The 23,593-nt window shown below is 35.5% G+C and overlaps 4 protein-coding genes and 1 non-coding gene across 6 annotated transcripts in view; 2 read left to right on the forward strand and 3 right to left on the reverse strand.

Moving 5' to 3' along the window:
• Window positions 1-23,593, forward strand: part of Flo2 (flotillin-2) — an 86,091-nt gene that overhangs the window by 33,847 nt on the left and 28,651 nt on the right. The gene's annotated exons all lie outside the window — the stretch shown is intronic.
• Window positions 8,472-14,860, reverse strand: LOC148177490 (glucose dehydrogenase [FAD, quinone]). Of its 2 annotated transcripts, none has more exons than XM_088031924.1 (4): window positions 14,629-14,860; window positions 11,065-11,200; window positions 10,523-11,016; window positions 8,472-10,475 (listed from the first exon to the last, which is right to left on the reverse strand). In XM_088031924.1, the coding sequence occupies exons 3-4, from the start codon at window positions 11,010-11,012 to the stop codon at window positions 9,103-9,105; spliced, it is 1,863 nt and encodes a 620-aa protein (XP_087888050.1). In that variant the 5' UTR covers window positions 11,013-11,016; window positions 11,065-11,200; window positions 14,629-14,860; the 3' UTR covers window positions 8,472-9,102. The 2 variants fall into 2 exon arrangements, with proteins under 2 accessions (XP_087888050.1, XP_087888051.1); XM_088031925.1 differs by lacking the exon at window positions 14,629-14,860 and adding an exon at window positions 13,140-13,348.
• On the forward strand, window positions 17,820-17,891 carry TRNAP-UGG (transfer RNA proline (anticodon UGG)). The gene has a single exon. It is a non-coding gene; the product is annotated as a tRNA-Pro (tRNA).
• LOC148177492 (glucose dehydrogenase [FAD, quinone]) lies at window positions 20,674-22,662 on the reverse strand. Its single transcript, XM_088031921.1, has 3 exons — window positions 22,501-22,662; window positions 22,191-22,451; window positions 20,674-22,128 (listed from the first exon to the last, which is right to left on the reverse strand). Exons 1-3 carry the CDS (start codon window positions 22,660-22,662, stop codon window positions 20,677-20,679), a joined length of 1,875 nt encoding a protein of 624 aa, XP_087888047.1. The 3' UTR covers window positions 20,674-20,676.
• LOC148177493 (uncharacterized) lies at window positions 22,673-23,577 on the reverse strand. The gene is made up of 2 exons (XM_088032045.1): window positions 23,430-23,577; window positions 22,673-23,013 (listed from the first exon to the last, which is right to left on the reverse strand). The coding sequence occupies exon 2, from the start codon at window positions 22,976-22,978 to the stop codon at window positions 22,673-22,675; it is 306 nt and encodes a 101-aa protein (XP_087888171.1). The 5' UTR covers window positions 22,979-23,013; window positions 23,430-23,577.

Below are 23,593 nucleotides of genomic sequence, written 5' to 3' on the forward strand. Positions count from 1 at the left end.
TTCGAAAGCTCTTTAAAAAGTACGCGTAGGATCTGAAAAATTGGGCGCTAACTGAGATTCCATAAGCTCAAAATTTATGATTTGTGTTTAATCAAAATCTTACTTGAGAATCTTAAGAATTGAACAATTTTAGATGATTTAAGAATTTAGAATTTTGGTAGACTTTAAACTCTTGCATCTGAGTACATTGTTCATAATTTGTTGCCTTTTACAATAAACAATAATTACAGTTAAGTGTCACATTATATTTCTCATTACAATAATTGGATTCAGTGAATTAGAATTGGAATGTTTCACAATAATTATTATATTAACGTCATTATAATTTTATTGTTGTCTAGAGTACAAATTATAGAGGTTATATAAAAAATTAAAGAATTTGAGTAATTGTGGTCAAGGAATTTTGATCCTAGAATTTCTGTTTTTATAAATTGTAATTCAAAAAACTAGAATGAACAAGATGTGAGGATTTGTGTATTTGACTGAACAATTCAAAAATTCAAAATAAATTTTTAATTGATATCAAATCTGTAATTTGATGTTAAAATGACATGTTTTTATCTTTCAAATGAAACGTCTTATATTTTGCGTTGATGTCATATTTTTCACCAAAATTTTAATTTTTACAAATTTTCTAAACATGATTTGGAAAAATGACAATACATGAAGTCAACGCAAAATTTAATTTTACGTCGAACTCTGATGAAATTATAGGGTGTTCCATTTGAAATAAAAAAAGTTATTCTACTTTAAAGTTACCGAAATTGAACTGCCTACAAGTCACTCTGTATATTAGTTTTTAATCAAAGTGGCGGTTTTGAATAGAGCATAGTTTACTTATGTTAATGTGAGAATTTGAGAGGTTTTTGAAATAGAATCTTTAAAAACGAAAACGGAATATTTAAACAGTCTGATTTGTAAAACCATTAACCATTTAACAACCGAGTGTCAAATATTTGTTTTGATATCGTAAGCAAATTTGACGAAAACATTTTAATGCTCAATACCACCATCAATCAAAAGTAAATAATTTTTTTCCTCCTTTGAAGACATTCTTCCACGGTCGTTTCCGTGTATTATAAAAGTCCGGGATTAAACCGAAGGTGAATCAACCAACGTAAGAAAATCTAAATTATTCTGTCAATTTTTAATAATAATAATTTATGAAACTTGGTCTATAAATTTACGGAGCAGCTATTTTTGCAGATGTTTGTTGTCAAACCCAATCATTCATTGATCTTTTACGTACATGGGTGACCTTTCAATTAAATAACCTATACTTAAGACGAAAATGAAGAAAAAAATCTTAATTATCCTCCTTGTCCTTACATTAATAATTACTCTAACAATAAGTAATGGAATTGAATCGTGACGGTAATGACCCGACTGCCCACTTTTCAAGGACCTGCGGAATTTCCTAAAATAGATTTTTGAATTAATTTAGTACTTGCGAACGACAGTGGTTTATTCGCCTAAAATCCAAGGCACGATGGAATTTTTATTTGTTTTGGAACATTTCCGTTTAATTCTGAAATATTACCGGCATTGACTTTCAGGATTGTTGTGCTTTGATTAAAAATGGAATTCCCGTTCACGTCAATGCGTTGCCCACATTGGATATTTTGTTGTGGAGCCTTCAGCTGTTATTAGTACGTGTGATTTGCGTTTCAAATTGCAAAAATGGTACGGGAGAGTCGGCTCTGGAATTTGGGGTGGGGTTGGCAGCACTGTTTAAACTGTCAAAAAACGTAGTTATTGTGTGATTTTTTGAACATGAGACAACAGCACACGAAGAGCTTTTTTTTTAAATCTTGAACTAGAAGTAGAAGAAATTGGAATTAAAAGAACACAATTTCATTGCAAGGAAGAAACAGAAAGAGAGCAATCTTAGAAAAATTGAAAAGATGCTTGAAAATGAAGAATCAGCAGAAAGTGAAGAAAAAGGAAGAAATTGGCACTACTGCAGAAGAAGGAGGAAAAAAAAAGAGTAGAAGCAGGGAAGAGATGCTATAGAATTTCAAACTTACCCCAAAAGTAGTCTGCAGAATTTGAACCAGCAAAAGAAGCAAAAAGAAAACACGAGAGAAAAAAACACTTGACAGATTTGTTTGTTTTCAATGCACTGACATTGATTTTTAATTACTTTTAATTAGTATTCTGGACTATACTCTCCAAATTAGCCCATTTAAGTCAATGTGACCACCAATGCTGGTGGTCTAATGGTGAAATTATAATAACAACACATCAGTCATCGTGTATTGTTTGTTTTGCACGAATAAATAAAGATATGCAGTCGTAGAGAAAGTATAGTTTAGAACTCGCACGGAATGTTTATTTCCCACTTGTATGAATTGGCGCATTTACCTTCGGCTCGTTCACAACTCTTCTTATTCATGGGAATTGATCGTTAATTCTTCCCGATTTTAACAATATTGTAATTGGGCACATTTTCTATCCAATAAGCAACAGCGAATGAAAACGTTCCGCAGCAAATCTCAAGCTCCCTTTTGTTTTGTGTGATTTTTGTCATCAACATCCAATGAATTAAGTCTTTTTTGCACTTGACCTAATTAGCTTAGAAATGTATCCAATAAACAACAGTTTTGGATATCGAGCCAATAAACGAAAAGTTACGATCGAGTGGGTTGTTTCTGTGCGTTTTTTGTTGTAAAAACCACTACGAGCCAATAAAATGAATTTTTTTTTTTGGGTGTTAATCCGATTTGATCACATTTTTTATTTAGATATGAAGGGGTGGGTCTTTAAATTTTTTTTAAAAATTAGTGTTTTTTTTTTGCTTTAGAAGTATAACTAGGGACGGTTAATAAATATGTCAGATTTCGTTATTATAGCATCAAAACTACAAGGACATTTAACCGTTTATTATAAATGGAGAACAATCGTAGATAAAACGTTGTAGAAAACACATGTAAAAAATTCATTCTTGCAACCACTACTTTTTAAACTTCTGTCTACAATGACTTCTTGATTTTCGATACCGCGTCAATTTTCTCATCAAAGTTCAAATTTAATTACTCCCGCTATTAATTATCGAAAATCAATCAATCACTGAAGCCATTGTCCGATTTCAGTAAAACCGCCTTTAAGCTTGAATTTTATAAGGTTAACCAGAATAACCCGATGATGAAAATAGAAAGTGCGTTTATGCAGATGACATACATTCTTTGATGAGGGTCATCAATGAAACACCCTTGCTGATCCCAAATCACTTATTTCGCACTGCGAATATAAATAACTACTTAAAAAAAAAATCGGTAAATTTGTTTACGTAACTTGGAATGGCATATCTTCATTAATTTTCTACCGGTTGACGTCTGTTATTGAATTCTATAAAAGAACCAACTCATGGAAAAAGATTTGTTTCGTATTGTTCAAAGCAACAAAGGATTTTGGTATTTGTCCTTCAAATTTGTGGTGAGATGAGATTCAAGAAGTTCATCCAGCGCGTGTTTTTCCGTGTAATTTAAGGATGTTTTTTGATCTCATCAACACTTTGGATTGTGGTAAACATTTCCAGTTGTATGACTATGTTTATTGAGTGACCTCAGGACAATAAAATTATGCATTAAAAGGAAATTTACGTATTGAATATTAAGTAAATTGACTACCGTTTCTATTGGTTAAGTAACTTTTTTATGAGGTAACAAAAGACATAAATTACTTATAAATCAACCTTTAGCGTCTGTATTAATTTTAAGTCATTTTATTGGACTTAGGAACCAACGCGTGTCTATGGTAATTGCATTTCGAAAAAATAATATAATTAATCAATTTTTTTTATTCACTCTGTAGGTACTTGTTTAATTTGCCTTGAAATTATGTCACTTTTTAATGTTTTCGTAGGAAAAACGCCACTAGTTACGATACTTTATCTGAAAACAAGATAATAAAAGCTTCATTTAGTTTAAGCAGAATTCAAATTTAAGCTTAAGATGAAAAGATGACATTATTTTATGTTTAGAAATCATACCAAAATAAGCTTCATTCTTAAACGATTTTTGGTAACTTTCATTTTGACACCAAAAATCGTGTTGACATGAGAGGTTCATTTTGAATTTTTTTAACGGAGGTCGGGAGTCAATTTTTTTCGTATTTATATTTTCTTTTTCAGTTTCTTCTTTGCAATGTAATTGTATTCTTTTATTTCCAACTTCTTCTGCTTCTAGTTGAAGATTCTTAAAATCATAGAATTATGCCTCATTCATAGAAATAAAACCAAAAATTAAAAAATATTCTTGTTTAAAATTGTTGCAGAGGTCAATTCCAGTACTCGCTCTGCTACTCGTGTCCAAATTTTGAACTTGGGCTGGAAGCCATTCTGCAATTTAATAATTAATAATCGATTCAGTTACTGAAATTTTCAAGCTGTCAGGTTCTCATATAATTTTTTTTTTTTAAATTTGCGTGTTATAACTTTTAAATTTTTTCAAGGATTCTTCAACCCACATAGTTCATTTTTGGAAAATTCCGACAATGTGCACTACTGTTGTATAATTTGCAGAATTAATTAATTATTTAAATATTCTATTATCTTAAATCTTCAAGGTTTATTATCTAGTAATAATAATTAACAATTTGTTGCAATCTTTGGGCGTTAAATAAGAAATAATTCATTCATTTCTTGACCTCCATCAATGAAGTTTACGTTTTACGTTAAGTTTACTCTTTATGCTTTACTCTGTATGTTGTCATTTCTGCGTTTCCATTCAATTTTAACTATCACAGAAATTGCGCCACTTTGCGAGAGTGAATTTTTTAAGCAACTGCGTGAAACTAGCGCATTTTTTCGACACTTGGGATATTGGAAAGGTTGCTCATAATTTTTTTTAGTTTTCCGTTATTTCCTGTTCACTTCCTGAGATGCTGTCGTTGCCATAACTTGCTCACCTTACCTTGACAAAATTACAGCAAGCAATAGTCAAGAATGTAGAAAAAAAATGTCTAGACTTGCTTCGTTTCCAAAATGTTATAGAAAGAGAAATTTTATGCTATACGCATTTTTTACACATTATTTTCTTGTTTTCTATTTTTATATTTTTGTTTTTCTTTTTGTTTTTTATTTATAAATAGGTAAACATAGAGCACAAAATCCAAGGTTCTGCGTATTCCTGTTTACGCCTATTTTTACCCAAAATTATATGGTGGAAAGGTTTTGATGTAATTTCCTTCATAAAATTCGACAGAGAATTGATATTTGGTAAAGTAGGTCTCAGGTAATAACATATGAATTTTGCGCAATTGGCTTCGAGGACTTTGCAAGAATGGATAGGTGAAATTGTTTATTAATTTGTTTTTCAACAACAAAATTCCCAATGTCATAAATAAAATAAAATCGTTGGATTCTTCGATGTCTAGGATAAATCTAACCGCGGGCTGTGCATTATTTTCACGGTTGACAGAATTGCAATCTAAAAAATTCAAAATTTAAGATCCACGTGATCTCAAACCTTTGAAAAAATTGTGAACCTTAAATCGTAAGAAAGGGAAAATTTGGGTAACCTGAAAAATGAAGAAAATGATCTTCAGAATTCGAAGGTAGAAAAGCATTCCAATTCTGAAGCTCGAAGGATCCGAAGAATCCAAGAATTTTTTTCATTTTTTTTGTCTCATCTTGATCCTTAATTAATTATGATCGGTAAAATTTTCAATTAAATTAATTTCATTTAAAACCATTTAAGCAGCAAGGCAAATCCGCTAGACAAGTTATTCAATAGCATTGCGGTCAAGTTCACGAACTCCATAATCTCTCCACATTTCGCAAAGAAGTAACCTTCGTCTGGAAGCCCCCTCGTTACATAATAATTCTACACTTAGTATTCCTTATCAACAAAATTCCAGCAAGTACATAGACCGACCGAAAGTAAAAACGAAAAAGAGAACAAATCTAATATTGCACACATTCATTTCGAAATGTTAGCTTCGGAACTAAGATTAGAAAGTAAGTTACAAGGACGTCTTCTATTCTGAAAAATTTATATTTAATTGCATTCAATATGACCACAACAAGATTGGAAAAGGTTCGATCACCTCTTATTAATTTACGCGAATATTTTGTTAGATTTCAACGACCCAAATTGAGGTAACACGAAGCTAATTCTTGCAGTTTTGAAATGTGCGCGCAAGTTCGGAACCTGCAACAAGTCACGAATACATGTGTGCAAGGAAGGTCGAGTTCTTGGATCCAAATACTTTCTTTTAATTTTTTATGTCTGGAATTTTTGCGAGTTGGTTTCGTCCTCCAAGTCCTGCGTGAAATGTCTTAAGGTGAAGGGCGCCGATTTGCAGTTTGCTGATTTTAATTGTCCCAACTGTGGCTGTTGAACGGGAAAAGTTTGACTTGAATCTTGATTTGTGGTTTCAGTATTTTTGTAATTATTTTGGTTTTTGGATTTTGATGACCTGACCTCACATTTTTAAATGACTTTTTTTCCCCGAAAACTGTTAGATACTTATTAAGTTATTACTGTTATTAGGTTTATTAGGTTACGATGACTTTGCGGTTATTTATTTATTTAAAATAGTTTATTAATTTCTGTATTTTTGTTATTTCTTGTAATAGCTAGTTTTAAGTTATAATTAATCACAAATAAATGTTGGTTAATAATACAGTTACGGAATGACATAATCTTAGTTTTTGAAGAGTAAATCTATCCAGTCATTAGGGTCTATTTTCATGGCCAAATTTTAGCAAAATTAGCGAATAAAACAAAGATTTTACGAAAAACCCAAAAATTAATATAATTGAATCTAATGAGTTGCGTCTAATTAATTTAGTTTGTTAGTTTAATTTCTATTTTTATTGCTTCTTACTAATTTAGTTCATATGTAGTTATTTTAAACCAATTTCGATTTTAGTTGGTTCAGTAAAATTTTTGTTTATTGGTTAGTCTAATTTAACTTACTTAATTCAATTTAATTCAAGTTAGTTTAGTTTAAACACGTTTATCGAGTTACCCAATTTACTTACGCGGCCTAATTTAACTTAGTTAAGTTAGTCAGATTTTAGTCATTTTAGCCCAATTTAATTTTCAGAATTAGTCTCTTTCATTAAATAATTGAATTCGTTAATTTACTTCTAATATGAATAAAAATTTAATTTTGACTTTGAATTAATGCTTTAATTTGGAAAACAATTACATAAGATTTGATCAGATTTGGGCAATTTATTAATTCTGTTGGTTTCATTTAATTAATTACGAGTTAATTTGGTCTAATTTATTCTAATCAAGAACTGGATATTACAATTCCTTGGGGGGGGGTTTAGTTAATGTTTCAATTTAGTTGATTGCTTGACTCTAATTTAATAAAATCACTTACTTGTTGAACTTGATTTTATTTTAAATATTATTTATTTTAGTGATTTAGTGATATTTATTTTATAATTTAATCAAATCATCTTTATTAATTCGTTTTTTAATTTAATTTTAAGTTTACGGATTCGGTTTTATATAATTAATTCGTGTTAATTCAGCTTAATTTAATTTAGTTCGATAATGGAAACAAGAACTTAAGACTTATTTATTTAATTAGTTCATAATTAGTTTATAAGTATACAGGATGTCCCAGAACTCGCGCCCCAAAGAGAAACGGCGTATGGAGGCAACAATTCTGAATCAAAATTTTGAAACTATAGTTTTTTGACTCAAAAAATAACCGACAAAAGACAAAAAAACTGTAGCCAATCCCGAAGCTGAACAGAATTTGAAAATTGGTAACTATAGACACATACTATCATCCATTGGCCAGTTAAACATTAGACTCTCGTTGCCTAGGAAATTGGGATGGCCATTTACTCCACTTCTCGAATAAACTTTCGGGATTGGTTGTTAACTTTTTATCAGTTCTCGAATACTATTAAACTTAGTCAATTTTTGTTTTGAAATTTACCACCTGTATTGCCGTCGGCACCCGCCCTTGCTTTCTGGGGCGCGAGTTCTGGAACACCCTGTATAGTTTGAGTGAAATATTTTTGCTTCCTCTCAAACGCAAGCACAGCCGAAAGCTGTGCTTTCGTATTTATATAAATTATTTTTTATAGTTCTAGAGAAACTACAACTGTTTATGCAAGCCAAAACACACTTTTAATACTTTGTCAAAAACGAGTTATAACTGCCAATAAAAGTAATAATTCTGCGTATTTTTAGCACATTCTCTTCTTGCACAAGACAATTTTTCGCCCCTATCTTTTAGAAAGTGGCATATGTCAGTGAATTGTGTTTTTCTCTTTAGTGTAAAGGAGATAATTGTCCACTGAAATTTTGCAATATTGCAATCATCTCGTACTTAGATATTTGTCAATCATACATTACATAAGTGAAATTCGAATTTGCCCTGAACTTTTAACATATTAAGATTTTTGTTGGAATTATTAGACCATAAAACTTGCTTTCATTATACACCTAAAGATTGACAATAAAGACTAAATTTTGTAGTAGGAGTATAAAATAATATTCACAGCTCTTGTAGTATATTTTTGATTACATATTTTTGTAGAAATATTTAAACTAACAATTTCAACAGCACTAAATTACAATACAATGGGTACGATTTTGTTTCTGAACGATACGAGACGAAGTGATAAGTGACAAGGACAAAAATACAAATTTCAAATGTAAAAGACAAAGATGACTATATTTTATCACTGCTGATATTTATCGTTTTGAGAAACAAAATCGCACCCAATACATAAATAGTCTATTTACAAATATGTACAATTAATCAGGTCTAAGACCAGCAACAGCAGTTATATAACATAACAAGCTTAAGTAAGTGTAACAGAAAAACTGGCTGAAAGTACTTGACCTTCTATGTCACGTTATAAATTCATATTATGATACACAGGTGCGACAAATCTAAGAAATGTCATCTAAATTTAAAAAAAAGGGGCGTGACTGTAACGTGCCCACATTTTTGGAATCACTGGAACATCATTCTTGTTATTTTGAACACCCTGTATAGGTAACAATATTGTTTGGTTATTTCGGTCCATTCTCAGCATATACTGAAAGTCACTTCACACTTGATGACAGTTGACATTGCCCAAACTTTCATGACCCCAAGTGTACTAAAAAACTAATCTTGTCACCGCTGCGTTGTTTTCAGCCAGTCTTCCTTAACCAAATCTGCCCCCTTCTCCCCTACCATAATAGCAGGGGCGTTCGTATTACCACTTGGTATCGTGGGCATGATGGAAGCATCAATAACCCTCAACCCTTTAACCCCATACACCCTCAATCTAGGATCGACAACAGCTTCTCTGTCCCAGTCCGGTCCCATTTTACACGTCCCAACAGGGTGATAAATGGTCATTGAAATAGTTCTTATATGGCACTCTAAGTACTCCTCACTCGCAAAAGGAAACTGTTTGCAATTCGGAAACGGGATACTGTGAACTCTGGCACCAAACTGCTTGAAAGCCTGAGCTTCACTAAGCCGGATGGCAATTTTGGCACCTTCTACTAGAACTTTGATGTCCATGGGATCGTCGAAGTAGTTCGCGTTGATAAGAGGTGGAACGAATGGGTTCTTGCTTTGGAGGCGCACCCAACCTCTTGATCGTGGCCGCAGAAGAAGCGGCATCAAGGAAAAGACGTCTTTATTCGAGATCGGTTTATAGACAGTGTTGTAGAGTTGATCGGTAATGCCGAGGACCTTGCGGACTCTTGCTCCAGCGTCGGAATTGATACTAGCAGGCGCCATATGGAACTGTATGTCTGGCCAAGTCCGATTACCATAGACCGTGTTGACAAAAGCGAGACCTTCGACACCGCCCAACGTGGTCATGGGTCCTTTCGCGCGCATGACGTACTGCATGGTCATGGGAAACGCTTGGAATCTATCCTGGACAATCGACACGGGTTTGTTCACCATGAAAGTGAACCCACCCATCCCCACGTGGTCCTGGAGGTTCTCTCCAACAGGAAGATCCTTCAGGACTGGGATCCCGAACTTACTAAGCTCTTTTTCTGGCCCTAGCCCTGACAACATCATAATTTGAGGGGTGTTGATAGCTCCGGCTGACATTATGACTTCTTTGCGCGCTCTGATAATATGGCGACGACCATTTCGGACGAATTCCACCCCGAAAGCTCTCATGGTGGTGGGATTGATTAGAATTCTAGTAACGTGGGAGTTGAGCGCCACGTGGATGTTTCTTCGTAGTCGAATGGGGCGAAGAAAGGCTTTCGCGGTGGAACACCGGGAGCCTCGTCTGATGGTACCTTGCGCAACCATGAAACCAGCTTGGTCGGCACCGTTGATATCACGGTTGGGGTACCCCATTTCAGTACCGGCTTGCACGAAAGCTAAAACTAAAGGAGTGCGCCACGGTGACTCCTGAACTGTTAAGGGCCCCCCGGTACTATGGTACGGCGTTTTAGCCAAGTACGGGTTCCGGTTGTCTTCTGACTTCTTGAAGTAGTGGAGAACATTGTCGTAGTTCCATCCAGGGTTGCCTGGAAGAAACCTTAAATTGGTTGTTTTTTACGTGAAATTAAAGTACCTAAGCTCTCCCAGTGGTCGTAGTCGTGTCTGTTTCCTCTTACGTACAACATGTAGTTCAAGACACTGGAGCCTCCAAGGACTTTGCCTCTTGGCCAATTGCACTGCCCGTTTTTCATCCCGAGGCACGCTCTCCCCGTGTACTGAGTCTTGTAAGTCCAATCGAGTTTAGACAGTTGGAGGTAGGCAGCCAAAGACGGAACATCAGAAATCTCGTTTTCGTCAGGTCCGGCTTCTAAGAGTAGCACGTTCCACGATGGTACTTCTGAAAGTCTGGCTGCGACGACCGCTCCTGCTGAGCCTCCTCCAACTACAACGAAGTCGTACTCTTTGTAGAGGTTCCTTTTGTCGATCACGGGAGATTCCGGGTCCAACCTGTCATAATTGAGGTACGTGATCCCGGCGAGGATCAGCGGGATCAGCCATAGACTGGATCCCACTATCCCGATGGTTCTCAGTGCAGTGGATACAAAAAGAGTTTCTATCACCATGGTTCTGGAAGATAACCTCATTAGACTCCGTTTGTGGCAGCAGTTTACTTACGTAGACTAGAATGATTTTAAGCGCTATCTTCTCATCAGTCGGGCGGATGAAATTTCATTTTACTTCGACGGGATTTTTGGAGAGATTTTGACTGGAGGTGACCAAGCATGGGCATGGTTGGATCCTAAGTGTTGACCTGGAAACAACAGAATTATTAGTACCATTTTTGGTACACTAATAAATACAGATATGCAGAGTAGTACCGAAACGGAAAGTGGTACTACTTTCTCATCGACACGTTGACACGATATTCGGTAATTGTTATGATTGTGGTGTAATCAAAAATTACTTAATACCGCCGCTAATTGAAGATTGCCCGGAAGGCCTCAATATGTCTTAAGGCGGGTTTGCACTAGGAGCGTTGTGGTGTAAACGCGGTTAAAGTGGCGTGAAGGTGTGGGCCTCAATTAAATGGTCTTTAGGTCGCTGAAAGATCCAAAAAAATTAAAGAAAAGTGAAGGAATTAAAAAAGGAGAATAATAAAAATTTGAAGACCATTTCTTTTTTTTCAGGTAAGAAAACGGCTGCTGCCCTTCCCGCTATTCTTATACACCAAACTGTAAGTTTTTCTTCACTATAATTTCCAGCCGTGTCATTACAATTTCTGCAATGACAAGCAACTAGTTCTTTGAACTTCAGTTCAAGCAACACTGTCACGGTCATTAATTTTAATCCAATACTAAACATTCTAGAACACGGTCTTCTCTGTATAATTTTCACCTTTAAAACAATATTTCTATTCAGTACAGAGAAGTACCAAATAAATGAAACACCTTGTATGCATCGAAGAAGAATGCGGAACAGTTCGGTGTTACGTTTCACTTTCTTCCGTTCGGAACTGTATAATACGACATTCATTACTCTTGATCTACAACGTGGTTTGTGGTGGCACTGTCAGATTGGATCGGTTCTAAAGGAATGTTGATGCTGTTTCCAGTATTGGAGAAATTGTTGCGAGAATTTGTTAGATGGTTTGTCTGTTCAGCTGTCGAGGAAGATATTTGCAGAAATAACTAGGAAATGTCATTTACCTTGTGCTATTTTCTCTGCGGTATTAATTTAATGGTAGAAATTGTGATGTTTATTCGGAATTTTTACGCAAAATGAGTCTCACGAGGATGTGAAATCAGAAGTTAGAAGTTTCCGGCCGCTTCTAAATGCTCAATTTTTGGGATTTGTCAAATTGTTGAGAACTTATCCTAGAAATTAAAAATCAGAGAAGGCACCTTAAAACCCACGTACTAGGGAAAATTCGTAACATAAAAACATGAAAAACCAAAAATTTTGTAAGCTGACACCTGAAAGAATTAAAAGTCTTGAGCAAATTAGAGATGACGAGAAAACTGCAACTTACAATAGAGCTAAACATCTTTGAGATTACTACGCACGGATGAGTCGGAAAAGTTTCTTAGGAACTGAGCATCTGGGAAACCGGAAAACCTAAAAATTGTTTAAAGAATTTGAGAACTACGAACTTTAGAAGCCTAAATTCGGAATTAGGAATCTAAGAACAAAAATAATTCGGAATCTTGGTACTTAATTTAAAGCCTAAGATTTTAGGAACCTGAAAATATCCGAGCAGCTGACTTGACTTTTTAGAGTCTAAAAAATTCCGATCGATTGAGATGCGGAAAACCTTAAAACGAGCGAAGCTCAAATCTTAAAACTGAAACTTAAAAATCAGGGAATCTGAAAATATTAAAATAACTTGAGAACCTAGAAAACTAAGAACCTAAAAACGTAAGAATTTGAAAATCTTAGAACCCAAAACAACTAGACAAATAGAGGACTAGAGAAATCTAAAATTTGAATTGAATCTTTAATGATCTGAAGAAACTGAAAAGTTAAGAACCTGCAAAATTACAGTGTGCGAAATGAGCACACTTTTCAATTTTGGAAGCTCCATATATCCGAATCTAAGACAGAGAGAAAGAAACGATTTTTCCATCGTTTTTCTCGCCTAATTTTTGCTTAGAATCTCCACTCAGATATCCAAAATTTGATGGGCGATTTTTTGGGAAATAACATTTTGGTGTTTTTTTTTTTGACTGCCAGTTGTAAACTATTTGACTTACCGATCTGATTGGGCCAGTTGATAGATCTTGTGCTGTTCTTTCGATTGATGTAAAACTAAAGTTATTAATTAAACGTCATTTTCGCTCCGAAAAATCTTGTTCAAAATGACTCCAAAGAAACTTTCTTAAAATATATTTCGGTCAATATCTCTTTTATTTGTTAATCAAGTAATGCTCATTTAACGCATAATTTCACGCAGAATCCAAAACTGTGCGAATTTTTAATGTACGTCAACAAATAATCGAATTAGAAGCGTTTGAGTTGTCGCCAGAGGCTTAAAATTTTGAAGCTCCGGGATATTTAGTGTTCGATATCTTCGGAATTTCGACAGAAAAAAAGATCCTTACAAAAAGAACTTTACAATTTGAATTTTGAATTATGTAGCTGACGCCGATGAAATTATCTGAGAAACCTAGAAATTTAAACACATGAAAAACTTTAAAATTAATCAAAAATGCGGAGTACTAGGGAACATTAGGGCTTTCTAAACTAAAACTGCTACAATCTAAAAACCTAGAAAATTGAAAACTTGTGGAACTGGAAGCATTACAGCACCGGAAAACTGAGAAATGGACAATTTTGCCACGAAAAAACTTGAACTTTGAGAATTAGAACTACAAATTTGGGTCTAAGAAGTTGAGAACTAATAACTTTAGTCAGATCACTTTCAATATTAAGAGAATTAAAGAACCTGAGAAACCGAAAATTTTAAGATATTCTAGAAACTAGAAAATCGGAGGATGTAATAACTGAGAACTTTTAAAATAACTGCCGCCGGTAAAATCAGCCTAGAAACCTAGAAACCGAAACATAGAACTAAAAAACTCAAAAACCTGAAACATTCCAAAAAATTAGAAACCTGAGAACATTTCATCGGAAAGAATCTGAAAATCTCGGTCAATTAGTGCAAACTTGAATTATCGGCAAAAATCCTCATTAAACCATCACAAAAGGCAATTAAACCCAATTTTAATTACATTCTCCACATTGCTAGATTCACAATGCGCTCTGAAGACACGCATGCTAATTTTCGACCATCATACCAGCCAAATTACAGGTCTGTCTTTAATTTTCATGCTTTCTTCATCCTTAAAAGATATTTGTCTTCGAAAACAACAAACTGTAAACGTTATCCACGATTTGCTAAAAGCGATCAATGACGTAATCCCATGAAACACTTTCTTCCTGTAACACTTCCGGAAGTATGAGTTACTCGAAATGTCAATATTTAACTTCCGATTCCGCTTTTACTGGTGCAATTATAACAATTATAAGAAAAGCACCCACATTGCGTGGTTCAAACGGCTCTAATTTATTATTTGGATGCTGCATTTAATGAAAGTGAGAGTTTACGTAACAAATCACGCAATCGACTGATCTTCACTCTTTCTTTCGAAGGTTACGACACCGTTGCGTTCGGTTCATTACTGCTATTACTAATAATGTAATAAAATATCACAGCATCTGTGTTTTGAAGAGAAAACTTACATGGAGTACCTGGTGATCCATTTTGGCAACTTTTTCTTCACTTTTCTTCGAAATCAAAATTTTTGATCACTGCTCTTGATTTGTCAGGATGTCACATTTGCACTAGTAAATGTAGCCACTGTGTCACTAACTGATTTGAACCATGGCGCGGTGCACTTCCAGTCACGTCTAAAGCTCTTTGCTGTTTGGTACAAGAGGGGGATATGGTGTTGAGTACTTTTTAAGGCTAACTGAAAGGAAATATTCGCCGTGCACAACATATAAGTTATTCGCTCGAATAATTTCGGAAGTAGTTACGCAAACTTTTTACTGGCAGTGACCATACGAGTTATTGGGATGTTTGGAATGGCATTTCACTTATTGATTTGCATTTTATGGCGATAATTTTGTTTTTTAGCAAATTACTGGGCTGGGCGGTCGTAAATCTTTTTTTTGCGATGATTTTATTGGATTTCCATTTATTTTCTTTTTCTTTCTTCGTAACTTTATTGTTCTTTTTTTTTGTTATTTTGTTGTTTTTCTTCTTTCTTTTTATGGTTTTTTATTTTTATTATTTTCTATTTTCATATTATAATTATGATTTTCTATTTTTTGTTATCTGTTAACTATTTCTTAAATATCAAAATCGGAAATAATTAAAAACTTAAAAAACGAAACTATTGCAAACGTAGAAAATTAAAAATCTTGAAATTAAGAAAATCCTAGAACCCCAATGAACTAGAAAAACGGAGAATAGATTCAGAGAGACTTAAAATTTGAACTGAAACTCCAATAAACCCGAATAATTTAAAAAGTTAGAAATCTGCAAAACTGGAAAATCAACCTAGAAACCTGGAAATTGGGAAACCTGAGAAACTTTAAAACTGATGATAACATCCTGAATATTAGAAAACCTAAGAAACTAAACTAGAGCTGCTAAAATCTAAAAACTTAGAAAGTTGAAAAGCTGTGCAGCCATAAACATTACACCACTTGAGAAATGGAAAATTTAAATACCGGAAAAACTTAAACTTAGAGAACCTGGAAAAATGGAAAATTAGATCCTACTTAAGGAACTAGAACTATAGAAATTTAAGTTGAGAACTAAAAAAGCTAGATCTACACAACTAGTTTACAACACCTTTAAGAACCTAGAAACATGAAAAATTCAGAATTCAAAATTTAAGAAACTAGAACTAGAAATTGGTGCCGCTAAGAACTTGAAGACTTGGAATCCTGACGATCGGAATTCATATCAATTTGTGAATTTGTGAAGTGAAAACCACAAACGCTAAGAACATGGAACTTTAGTAATTTCAATTTTTTTTATTAATTGGCTGAACCCAAATCCTGAGAATTTGAGACGAAAAATAAAAAATGAGAATCAGCGGGTCGGAAAAAAATTCTTCTTAAAAATTGCCTATACTTGACTTCCCCTAATTTCTTTGTGATTTTGTCCAACTTCCCCTTATTTACTTGTTATTTTGTAAAACTTCTTCTAAATTTCTTGTGATTTCGTCCAGCCTCTATTTCCTTGTAATTTTGTCTAAATTTCTATGATTTCCGTGTGATTTTGTCCAACTTCCCCTTATTTCCTTGTTATTTTCTAAAACTTCCCCTGATTTCCTTATGATCTCTTCCAACTTTTCCTTATTTCCTTGTTATTTTGTAAGACTTTCTTCGAATTTCTTGTGATTTCGTCCTTATTTTCTTATAATTTCCTTGGGTTTTCGTCCAACTTTTCTTTATTTCCTTATTATTTCATAAAACTTCCCCTGCTTTCCGTGTGATTTTGTCCAACTTTCCCTTATTTATATGTTATTTTGTTAAACTTCCCCTGATTTTCTTATGATTTCGTCCAACTTTTCCTTATTTCCTTGTTTTTTTCCTTATTTCCTTATGATTTCATAAAACTTCCTCTTCTTTCCGTGTGACTTTGTCCAACTTCCTCTTATTTCCTTGTTATTTCGTTAATCTTCCTCTGAATTTCTTGTGATTTTGCCGAACCTCTAATTATTTCCTTGTGATTTCAGAAAACTTCTGTTGATTTCCTTGGCATTTCGTTCAATTTTCCCTTATTTGCTTGTTATTTCGTAAAACTTCCCCTGATTTATCTATTGATTGGCACTTATGTCTTAATGATTTCCTCTGATATTCTATTGATTTCCCTGATTTCCAAACGATTTCTCTTGATTTCCTTAGAGTGATACACTGATTTTCCAAGGAGATTAACCCCAATCTGAATGTAAACTGATCGACTAAAATTTGAGAATCTAAGGATAAAAAATTAAATTAAACGAAAACTTGGGAAGAATATCACAAAAGAGAATCTAAAAGAAGAATTAAATTAGACAATGGGAGAAATATAGGATATACAATCTAGAAAATAGAATCTGAGAAAATTTAATTTAAGAATTGCGCAATGAATTTGATAATGTGGGAGTCTAAAAATTTATGAAGTGCAGTAATTTGAAATCTTAGAATTTGAATCTGAAATGTCTAGAAAACTGAAAACTGAATATTCTCATAATCAGAGAACTTGTAGATCCAAAAATTTGTACAATTTTTGGAAAACCAAAATTTGAGAATTGCAAAGAATTGAAATGAAAATTTTTGCGTACTAATAGTGACTTGCGAAATCTGAATTTAGATTTTTTGATTAGAATGAAAAATCAGAAAATTCGAGAACTAATCTCAGAAATTATAAGCGCAGTGTCTCAAAATTCGTACGTAGAGAATTGATTGTTCCAAAAGATGATATTTTGGATATTTTGGGACCATTGAGAACTTGAATTTAAAAGTTAGTGTGAAGTCTGAAAAGTTGAGATCCAAAGGAAAAAAAGAACAACAAAGTAAAATAAAACAGTTGAAAGTTGCAGAAAAAATAATAAAATGAATGCAAATGAAAATGAAATTGCAATCTCCGCAATAGTTGAAAACAAAAAATTCTTCAGTTCCGTGCTTTAGATTTGATGATTCGAGAATGATTGCCTCATTGTTGCAAGAAAATTGAGATTGTGTTGTTTACTCGTGGGAATACTTCCGGTGCATTATAGCGAAAACAATAATCCTCAAAGAAAAATATCTTCGTGCTCGAATAATGCGCGTTTCATTATCTAGATCATAAAAGGAATTAAATTGATAGCCTTATCAACAATACATGCAATAAAAAGTTTGTTTTTCACATTTAAGTGCAATTGTTTGTTTATAGCGGCTCAATGGTCTAGGGGTATGATTCTCGCTTTGGGTGCGAGAGGTCCCGGGTTCAAATCCCGGTTGAGCCCACTTTTTGGAAAGAATTTTTATACATGTGTCCCAAAAAATATTTTTTCTGTAAATTTGTTTGAATTTGGTGACATTTTGACATTGTTCCAGGGCCCACTCGAGCCACAAATTTCTTAGCACGTCTCAGACGATGACGTTGAATCCGGTCCTGCCTTTCATGGCGCCAACATTCCAAATAAATTCTCTATTTAATTGTCAATTTGAGCCACCTGTCTTATTTCAAAACCAACTACAACTAAGTTTTCTAATGAGCTCAACGGGATAAACGTTTAGTGCTCAATTTAATTCTCACTTAAGATAAATGAGCGCGATGATAAAATCTTCCAACACAAAGAATCCGGACTGTTTACGGTGTTACCTAATACTTTCACTGCTATATAATCAAGAAAGTAGATACCTACCTGACAATCCGCATACATTTCAGACTTCGATGACCACATTCTTTTCTAGGTGGTAAAAACAGGCGCGGACTTGTCCTTGGTACGAAAATTTTGACGTTTTTCAAAATTCGGTGCGGACTTGAAACCGTGCGAAATTTCCAATTTTTGGTTCTCAACATTGTAGTATTCTTGACCCCTAAATCAAGTTGTCTACGTCTTATAAATTCCGAGTTTGTCAGGTTTCAACTTGTTGAATTTAAGTTCTCAAACGTCAAAGCCTACTTTCCCGTCTCATTACCTAAATTAATTACAATTATAATCCTGAATAGTGAAACTTTGCCTCTTTGCTCATCTTTCCCAAACAATTTCATAACCTCATCTCCATGACTCAAACCGTGATAATTTCCAACACGACCGGGAAAAGAATTGAAAAGTAAGAGTGATCCTTCCGGTTTATGTGGGTCGTGGCACGTGCACAATACCACGTTCTTCTTGCCTTGAAGAAGTCAGCGCAAGAGAAAGTAATCCGTTGCGTGTTCGGGGGCTGAAATTACATAAGTTGTAACGTGGGGTAAATTCAAACTTGTGGAGAAAGTGGAGGAAGTTGTACGAGGAAGGTTTGAGTTTTGGCAAAGCTTTCACTGGCACTGGTATTGTTGGAGTGAAAACATTTTATTGCTCTTTAATTTTTGTAATTGATATGGTTGAAGACGGGTTAGTAGGTTTTTGGATTCGATTCGGTTGATTGCGTTTGAAGGTTTTATTGTTTTCTAGGTGCTATTGCGTGGGGTTGTGTTGAAAAGGTAATGATAGGCCCTCCGAGCGGACTTGTCTTAGCATAAGTACTGCTAATTATGAAGAAAGTTGATGTAATAAATTTATAATAATCTTTTTGTGATCAGAAAGCTGATTTAGAGATAAAATGCAGGAAATTGCTCATAAAACTGCAGTGTCAAGAACCATGAACAGGTCTTTTTCTTGAATTTCAAATTTATGAGATTTTCAGGTTAATTGTCAGACGTTTACAGTTCTCGCCTTCGAAAAGCCAGAATTAATTTTTTCTCATATTTTGACGGAATTATTTGTCTCGTTTTGAGATTTTGAGCTCGAAGTAGAATCAAAAAATAATTTTCGTAGTTTTCTTTCATATCTAAAAATTAAACAAAAATTGGGAGTTACAGAAAAGCCAAGTTCGCGAAAAATTCAAGGGCCACGGAATTCCGAGGTCCACTGACTTCCGAGAGCCACTTTTTAAAATAGTTGACGGAGAATTAGATCGAATTTGAAGATTTTAAATCGAAACCGAAATCGAAGTATGAAGAATTTAAATATGTATGTCTAAACGACGGAAAAATCTTAAAATACAAGAAAAAAAATCGAAGAAACGTAGAGAAATTAGAAAAAATGTAAACAGAACTGGAGGCTCTAAAGACAATCTGAGTATAAACAATTCAGGGAAAATCATAAACGTAAAGAGGATTTGAAGTGAAAATCTAGAAAATCAAAAATATCCAGATTCCAAAAAGAATCTCAGAAAAGTCCTAAGCCTATGAAACGACCATAGATTTTTACAGATTACAGAAGTGACTGTATTCACTGAAAAAAATAAATAAAATAAAATAGAGCCCTAAGAAGTTGAAAGCAATGTGGGAAATTTTTTGTACCAACATAAACTTTTACTTTTTTTGCATGCGAGTACTACCCACTACACAAATTCCTGAGTACCGTCCTCATATTGTTTTTCTTTTCCAGGTAAACAACAATTCCTGTTCGCAGTACTTCCTGCAAGAGAGGTAACCAACTTAATTCTTCTCCACTGTTACGTGAAACTGCGTACTGTATAACAATTGTAACCACAAAATTACAGTACCTAATAGTTACAACTTTTTCTTGGTACTACTTAAAGTTATAGATTCATGCTAATTAGTTTTTATTATCTGAACGCACAATAGTTCCATAAATTCCGATTTCACTTTTTGGCAATTTGTGTCGTGAATGTTGTTGTTAAGGTGGTACCACCACTAAATTTTGTAAAATTCCAAACAATCGAATTAGAACCAGGTTTTTATATGTTGAGGTCAGCAGATTTGCAACATCTCACATTTAATTTCTTCAGTTTTGGTTGTTGCGAAAGATATTTCCAGTTTAAGAAACTTGTAGCATTCTAATTAGAAGAATTAAATAATTTGGCTATTGTTGTAAGACTTGCGTCACGGTACTATCTCAAGTAATTTAAAGGCTAAATCATTGGGTCGAATTGCGTGGAAACAATAAGCCAACAGATTTTGTTACATAACTGTATTTACAAATATCAAAAATATAAAACAATGGTTTATGTACACAGTAAAATCCGATCGTGACGATCACTTTTATTGACTAGTACTTTAAAGTTCGTAATAAATTATTATATTCGTATTCCCCAATCCTGTTTGATCATATCCGCTCCTTTCTCCCCGATCATGATCGTGGGGGCGTTTGTATTTCCGCTCACAATCGTCGGCATGATCGAAGCATCAATAACTCTCAGATTCTTGATGCCGTAAACTTTCAATCTTGGATCCACCACCGCGTTAGGGTCACTTTTGGGCCCCATTTTCACTGTAGAGGTCGGATGGTAGATCGTGAAGGTAAAGTGTCTAAGCGAGCACTCCCAGTACTCATCCGTGTCAAAGTCGTACTGTCTGCACTTCGGGAACGGGATCCTGTGCGGTCTTGAGTTAAACTTCTGGAACGCTTGGGAGTTGGAGACATTCAGTGCGATTCTAATCCCTTCCACGAGGGTCTGAATGTCTTCTCTGTGGGTAAAATAGTTTGGGTTGATATCAGGATAGACGTTGGGGTCCTTAGACTTGAGCCTAATCCAACCGGTACTCCGTGGCCGCAACAACAACGGAAGGATCGTCCAAGTTTCTGCATTCTTCAGCGGTTTGTAGACGGTATTGTAGACGCTGTCTCGCAATCCTGTGATCTTCTTGACTTGTTCTCCATCGGAGTTGATACTAGAAGGGGCAAAGTGGAACTGAACGTCAGGCCAGTCTCCCGATTTCGGCGCGTACTTCGTGTTGACAAAGGCGAGGCCTTCGACGCCACCAAGGGAGGTCAACGGACCTCTTTCGTTAACAATGTACTCCATAGCTACCGCGAACGTCTGGTACCGACTCTTCGTAAAAGTAATCGGGTCGTCAATGATGAAAGTCAACCCGCCGAGACCTATATGGTCTTGTAGGTTGTGGCCAACTTTCAAGTCGCTATGAACTGGGATTTTAAACGAGTCTAAATGTGATTTCTCCCCTACTCCCGACAGCATGAGAATGTGCGGACTCCCTATCGCCCCCGCTGATAAAATAACTTCTCTTCTCGCTCGAACGGTATGCGGTTGGTTGTTCCGGACGAACTTAACACCATAAGCGGTCTTCGTCTTTGAGTTGATCATCACTTTAGTAACTTGACTGTACATGGCGATGTGGAGGTTCCTTCTCATTCTCACGGGACGCAGGAAGGCTTTCGCTGTTGAGCATCTTGACCCTCTTCGGATCGTCCCTTGGGATAACATAAAACCGGTTTGTTTCTCCCCGTTGCAGTCCCGTACTTCGTACCCGAGTTCTTTTCCTGCTTGGAGGAACGCAATGGAGAGAGGGGACCTCCACGGGGACTCTTGTACTGTCAAGTACCCTCCTGTATTGTGGTAATTTGTTTTGGAGAGGTACGGATTCCTGTTGTCTTCAGATTTGAGGAAGTAAGGGAGGACGTCGTTGTACGACCAGCCGGGGTTGCCTTGGCGCTCCCAGTTGTCGTAGTCGTGGCGGTTGCCGCGGATGTAGATCATCGCGTTCAGGACGCTGGAGCCCCCGAGCACCTGAAGGAGCCAGGATTAGTTTCGATTTCTAACACTAATAATAATAATAATAATAATATTACCTTGCCCCTGGGCCAGTTGCATCTGTCGCCGATCATCGCCAGACAATACGGGGAATCGCCCGGCGGCGACGTTTGGTACATCCAATCAAACTCGCTCATCTGCGTGTACCCGCTCATCGCCGGTATGTCAGAAATCTCGTTCTCATCGCCTCCAGCCTCCAACAACAATACAGTCCAATTAGAAATCTCGGAAAGCCGTGACGCTACCACGGCACCCGCCGATCCGCCGCCGACCACAATAAAATCGTACTCTCGTTGCACCTAGCAAAAATAATGTACACAACACGAACCACCACATGATTGGTCTTACATGTCGGACGTTGATTGGATGGGATTCTGGATCCACCGCTACGTATCTCAAGAAGGCTAATCCTGCGGCGAAAATGGGCACTAAGCCGATGACTGTCAACGGATTTCCGGTTAAACCCACGGCGAAATGGGCTACTTGTCCAATGGTCGCTAGCATAGACATGTCCGGAGGATCAGATCCACATGCCCATGTTAACTTCTTGGTTCAGTATCTTGGGGGTGTAGTTCCGAAAGGAAACTTTCTTCGTTTGGAACGTGAAGATTTCGCGACTGCCACAAACACAGAATTTAATGTGGAGGTTGTTCTTCAAGTACTCGTGCTGTAATGAAATGTGCGACGGCTCCGGCTTCTTGTGTTTACTCTCGTTGGCGGTAGTGTTATACTGGAGTTCGCGTTTTTTTTTCTCACGCACGTGATAGTCAGTCAAATATTTGGCACAAGGGTTTCTATTCTTGGCAAGGAAGTCAGATTTGCCCATGTCCTAGGCGCTTAGTTGTCCCAGAAACTAAAAAACTGAACAAAAATAGTCATGGTTATTTGTGCATCCGGGGTGGAAAGCGGGTTTTTACACCCGAGAGTGTCGCTCATGTGCAACGAGCGAAGATATATTAAAAATTTGGGTTGATTACCATTCACATGGCCATCGTGGCGGAAAAAGTATATGGCAATTAGTCACAAAGGAAAGCTCTGAGTTGCGCCTACATTTCATACTCGCGACTTTTGCGTTATCTGTTGTGTAATTAGGTAAGAGAATAGTGCAATCGAATTGACACATTTAAGGTTAATTAATTAATTAAGGACACTCGTAGAGTTTTGATTAAATGTCGGTGCAACTTTCCCTATTTTACCAATTTTCAGGAATTCTTATAAATATTACTTTCACTTGTGTGGTGTTGAATACTAGATTGATATCAAAATAAAGAAAATACCTGACAGTCAAAAAATATTCCGTTTTGAATAGTACCCGCCATTTTGACACTCAATAACTATACAGCACTTGTAAATTTCACCACAACTTGCTTGTATCGATGGCATTAAGTGTTATGCCATGCAGGTGTACGCTCTACAGCACGTCATAAAGTCGGGAGAAATC

This window comes from Gnatocerus cornutus, chromosome 3 (assembly GCF_029298725.1).
Source record: "Gnatocerus cornutus isolate USDA-ARS CGAHR chromosome 3, icGnaCorn1.1, whole genome shotgun sequence".
Taxonomy (NCBI): domain Eukaryota; kingdom Metazoa; phylum Arthropoda; class Insecta; order Coleoptera; family Tenebrionidae; genus Gnatocerus; species Gnatocerus cornutus.

Bases quoted from the DNA above. Each gene is read 5' to 3' on its own strand.
- LOC148177490 (XM_088031924.1), bottom strand. From the start codon at position 11,012: ATGGTGATAGAAACTCTTTTTGTATCCACTGCACTGAGAACCATCGGG. The intron at 10,476-10,522 runs GTACTTTAATTT...GGTTTCTTCCAG, and splicing joins CGACCACTGGGAGAGCTTAG to GCAACCCTGGATGGAACTAC.
- LOC148177492 (XM_088031921.1), bottom strand. From the start codon at position 22,662: ATGTCTATGCTAGCGACCATTGGACAAGTAGCCCATTTCGCCGTGGGT. The intron at 22,452-22,500 runs GTAAGACCAATC...TATTTTTGCTAG, and splicing joins ATCCAATCAACGTCCGACAT to GTGCAACGAGAGTACGATTT. The intron at 22,129-22,190 runs GTAATATTATTA...TGGCTCCTTCAG, and splicing joins GCAACTGGCCCAGGGGCAAG to GTGCTCGGGGGCTCCAGCGT.
- LOC148177493 (XM_088032045.1), bottom strand. From the start codon at position 22,978: ATGGGCAAATCTGACTTCCTTGCCAAGAATAGAAACCCTTGTGCCAAA.